The 4,213-nt window shown below is 40.1% G+C and overlaps 1 protein-coding gene across 1 annotated transcript; it reads left to right on the forward strand.

Annotated features, from left to right (window-relative positions):
- Positions 1-1,850: 1,850 nt before the first annotated feature.
- LOC136668406 (cystatin-B-like) lies at positions 1,851-3,937 on the forward strand. The gene is made up of 3 exons (XM_066645914.1): positions 1,851-2,012; positions 3,133-3,234; positions 3,363-3,937. The coding sequence occupies exons 1-3, from the start codon at positions 1,941-1,943 to the stop codon at positions 3,489-3,491; spliced, it is 303 nt and encodes a 100-aa protein (XP_066502011.1). The 5' UTR covers positions 1,851-1,940; the 3' UTR covers positions 3,492-3,937.
- The last annotated feature ends 276 nt before the right edge of the window (positions 3,938-4,213 follow it).

Consider the following 4,213-nt stretch of genomic DNA (forward strand, 5'->3'; position numbering starts at 1 on the left):
GCAGTTGAAAATACAGAGATATTTTATAATATTTTATTATTTACCGTTTAATATCGCTTTCCCCGCTGTCTGTCTTTTATGAGAACAGGACAGCGCGGGGTTTGTTTGGTCCTATTGAAGGGGCACATGAACCACGTGATCGCATGGCGGCGAGATCAATCAGCGTCGTAACTCTGTCTCTCTATGTACGGCTCTGCTCAGATCCATCTGCCGGAGCATGGCTGGAACTGGTCCGCAAATACTCTTCTGCAATTCAAAAGAAAATTTCGAAGAGCAATTTTGTCGAACAAGTACACAGACTACACCATAGTCAGTTAAGAGCACAGTGCGTATGAAGCAAACTGAAAATGGAATAACGTAACGCTACGTTTGCATGTGTGTCATGCTTAGTAAGCAATGCGGTGTAACGTGTAAGTGTTCCATGAATATAGGAAGCTAAACGTTGTACATTGTCAGCTTTTGTCACGGTCCTCTATTCGCATTCCTCAAGTTCTGAGCTGTTAATGAAAGCTGATAAAAATTGAGCGTCTGTCAGCAAACAAACTGCATCGTGCCTCTATTCTGAATTGTGTTCTTTTCGTAAAAAAAGACACTTAAAGCTCCACAAAAGCGAAGTGTGAACAACATTAAAAGTTGTGGGGGTTGTTCAAGAAAGCAGGATTTCACCTTCAGGAGGACACATTAAGCACTAAGCACCTACTTTAAAATAAGTTAATATTAATTCATTATCTGTAACCCTTATCCAGTTCAGGGTTGTGGGGGGGTCCAGAGCCTACGTGGAATCATTGGGCACAAGGTGGGAACACACCCTGGAGGGGGCGCCAGTCCTTCACAGGGCAACACAGACACACACACATTCACTCACACACTCACACCTACGGACACTTTGGAGTCACCAATCCACCTACCAACGTGTGTTTTTGGACTGTGGGAGGAAACCAGAGCACCCGGAGGAAACCCACGCAGACACAGGGAGAACACACCCACTCCTCCGGAGCGTGAATCGAACCCACAACCTCCAGGCCCCTGGAGCTGTGTGACTGCGACACTACCTGCTGCGCCACCGTGTCGCCATAAGTTAATATTATTTCATCAAATGAAAATACCTAGAGAAGCAGTTTATAATTGATCACAATTCTTTATTTACAATTCATTCATTATCTGTAAGCGCTTATGCAGTTCAGGGTGGCGGTGGGTCCAGAGCCTACCTGGAATCATTGGGCGCAAGGCGAGAATACACCCTGGAGGGGGTGGAAACCCACGCGGACAACACACCAAACTCCTCACAAACAGTCACCCGGAGCGGGACTTGAACCCACAACCTCCAGGACCCTGGAGCTGTGTGACTGGGACCCTACCTGCTTCGCCACCGCCTAAAATACTCTTATAATTATTAATAATATTATTAATAATAATAATAATAATATACACACATTAACAACAATAATCATAACGTGTAATGGAAACGTTTTGTCTGTTATCGGCCTGTTTTTAACATTACGTGTGTGTGTGTGTGTGTGTGTGTGTGTGTGGCAAGTCACGGGACATTAGATCTACAGTTGATTGTGAGTGTGATTTTCAGGCAATTTTTTCAGACAGTTTGATTTGAAGATCTGCGGATTAAACCATCTGTCGGCGAGGAGAAGGGAATAAACGGACATCATTAAATTATTTGGGAGATATCTAAAGACACCATTTTAGACAGATGTCTCCATTAAACCTGTAGGGTATTGCGTAAGATAAGAGACGACGTGGCATGTTTTGTTCCTCACCGCAGATCACAGGACCATTAGTGAGCGCTTTGGTCTCCCCCTGAGTCACAGATCATGTGATGAGCCATTACGTGGGAGGGGCGTCGTATAAATAAAGGTCTCTTCACAGAAGCAGGATCAGTCTAACGTTACATTTCCCTTTGTTTACGATTCTTCGGAGCTGTTAATATGCCTATGTTGTGTGGAGGAACCACTGAGGCCAAGGATGCAAATGATGAAGTTCAGAAAATTTGTGACGAGGTGAGTTTTGGCTCAGAATTTTGTAAAAAAGCAGCTAAAAGTTTGGATCAAAATTGACATGAACAGGAAGGGACCTTTATTTATTTGTTTGTTTTTACTGAATGTCTGTTCCAGTAGGGTTTTGGAAATCTCGTTTATAAGAGAAACTAATATTTAAAAGATATTTATGAATGTGTATATGTAACTATTTGATAAGAATGATAAAGAGCGACTTTAATGAGACCTTCGCAAATGTCACTGGATAATTGCCACCAACTTAATCGTTACTGTGTAGTTGTGGAAATCTTCCTTAAAACACCACTTAGCTTTTTTCCTGCTGTTTTTTCACGTCACTCTACTGGTCTCTGATGTAATAAAAGTATGGACAATCTTGTTTTGATCTTTCACAAAGTTTTCTTTGTGTTTTTCTCATGGCTTATTGAAGAAAAACGTTTTGTAAGTTTTAAACCACATTCAGTAGTAAATGAAAAATATTTTAATGCATGCTTTTATGGCAAAACTCTTGGCAAAAAAATCGATACCTGCCTTAACTATATTTTTTGGATATACATATTTTTATATGAACAGTGACAATATGCAAATTACCTGTAAGGGTAACTTATGCACATTGACAAATGTTGGCCTTTGCACCTTTCAATAATAAATGTCTGGAAGGTTCCTTTCTCATTTGGCACAGAGAAAGTTCAGTCAGTTTTTTTCCCCAAAGCTGAAACATGGAGTAACCTGACCACACCCTACCTTTCCAGTTTTGGTTGAACAACTCCAAACGTACTCCTTTTCTCTGTATTAGTTATATATTGCTTTTAGGCTGCGTTCTCATTTGTAATTATAAAAAATCCAAATAAATGAGACCCAAAAAAGTTATAAACATTCATAGCAGTATGGCCCAGTGCCGCTTTGTGAGTTTTACATATATTTGTGTTTTACATATGTGCCTTTAGTAATCCCACTAATACAGAGTAGAAAGTCTATGGTTTTAAATACATAGGTCAGAACAAAGAAGCACTAAATTGTGCCGTGAACTTTAGCAGTGTGTTCCACCTTATCTATCCAATAAACACAAAATGTCACTTTCAATTATTTTATATGAAATTATTATTATTATTTTTTTAAACATCAGATGAAGCCTCATGCAGAGGAGAAAGCCGGTAAAAAGTTTGATGTGTTCATTGCCAAATCTTACAAGACACAGGTCGTAGCAGGGACAAACTACTTCATCAAGGTATGACATATAGGAAGCTAATTCCATCCAAATAAAAAGTTTGGAACATAATACGCTTTGAATAAAACTGGCTTTTCCAAATCCTGCATCACTGCCATTGACAGTTGTTCATGTGTTTTATGTTCCAGGTCCACACTGGAGGAGATGACTGTTTGCACTTGCGTGTTTATAAGTCGCTGCCTCATGCCGGTGAAAAACTAGAGCTTCATAGTGTACAGACCACTAAAACCTGCAATGACCCAATCGAATATTTCTAAACAAAGGTTAAGGAGTTATACTCACACACAGGCTGTTCCAAACAGGCACCCTCTATGTGTTACTTTAAACCATGTTCAACAATCTGAATATGGGCCACAATACAAAAGGTTTACGATGATTCTTTTTCTGATATCTAAGGGTTAAGACCCCTTCCCGATATGGCACAATTATTGTAATTTCTTTAGTATGTGTCCGTATTCCTTTTCTCATTGTCAAGTAATTTGAGCATGAGCACAAGCTCTAAACCCACAAAGAGAAGTTTAATAATGTCCATCAATATTTTATCTGATGTTTTTGGCCTTCCATTTTGTTTAACATTTTAACCAGATTTACACATAGCTGCTTACTGTTACATATGTGCAAAATGTAGAAATACACCTGTGTAATGTATTAATATTCCTTAAGTGAAATTATTATTGAAATAAAAATTACAGCAACCTCTGTGTTCATTGTGTAATAGAGAAAATGGGTATTTTTTATCAGTGTTAATGTAGCCCTTCATATTTGTTCCTAACTGTGGTGTTTAATTTCCATTGTATTAGTTCAGCTGTGGGGCGGCACGGTGGCGCAGCAGGTAGTGTCGCAGTCACACAGCTCCAGGGGCCTGGAGGTTGTGGGTTCGATTCCCGCTCCGGGTGACTGTCTGTGAGGAGTTAGTGTGTTCTCCCCGTGTCCGCGTGGGTTTCCTCCGGGTGCTCCGGTTTCCTCCCACAGTCCAAAA

The sequence above is a fragment of the Hoplias malabaricus genome, chromosome 1 (assembly GCF_029633855.1).
Source record: "Hoplias malabaricus isolate fHopMal1 chromosome 1, fHopMal1.hap1, whole genome shotgun sequence".
Lineage (NCBI taxonomy): Eukaryota > Metazoa > Chordata > Actinopteri > Characiformes > Erythrinidae > Hoplias > Hoplias malabaricus.

What these genes read in the sequence shown, in the direction of transcription:
- LOC136668406 (XM_066645914.1), top strand. Translation starts at nt 1,941, where the DNA reads ATGCCTATGTTGTGTGGAGGAACCACTGAGGCCAAGGATGCAAATGAT. An exon ending in TTCAGAAAATTTGTGACGAG is followed by an intron (nt 2,013 to 3,132) that starts GTGAGTTTTGGC and finishes TTTAAACATCAG; the next exon opens with ATGAAGCCTCATGCAGAGGA. An exon ending in GGACAAACTACTTCATCAAG is followed by an intron (nt 3,235 to 3,362) that starts GTATGACATATA and finishes TTTATGTTCCAG; the next exon opens with GTCCACACTGGAGGAGATGA.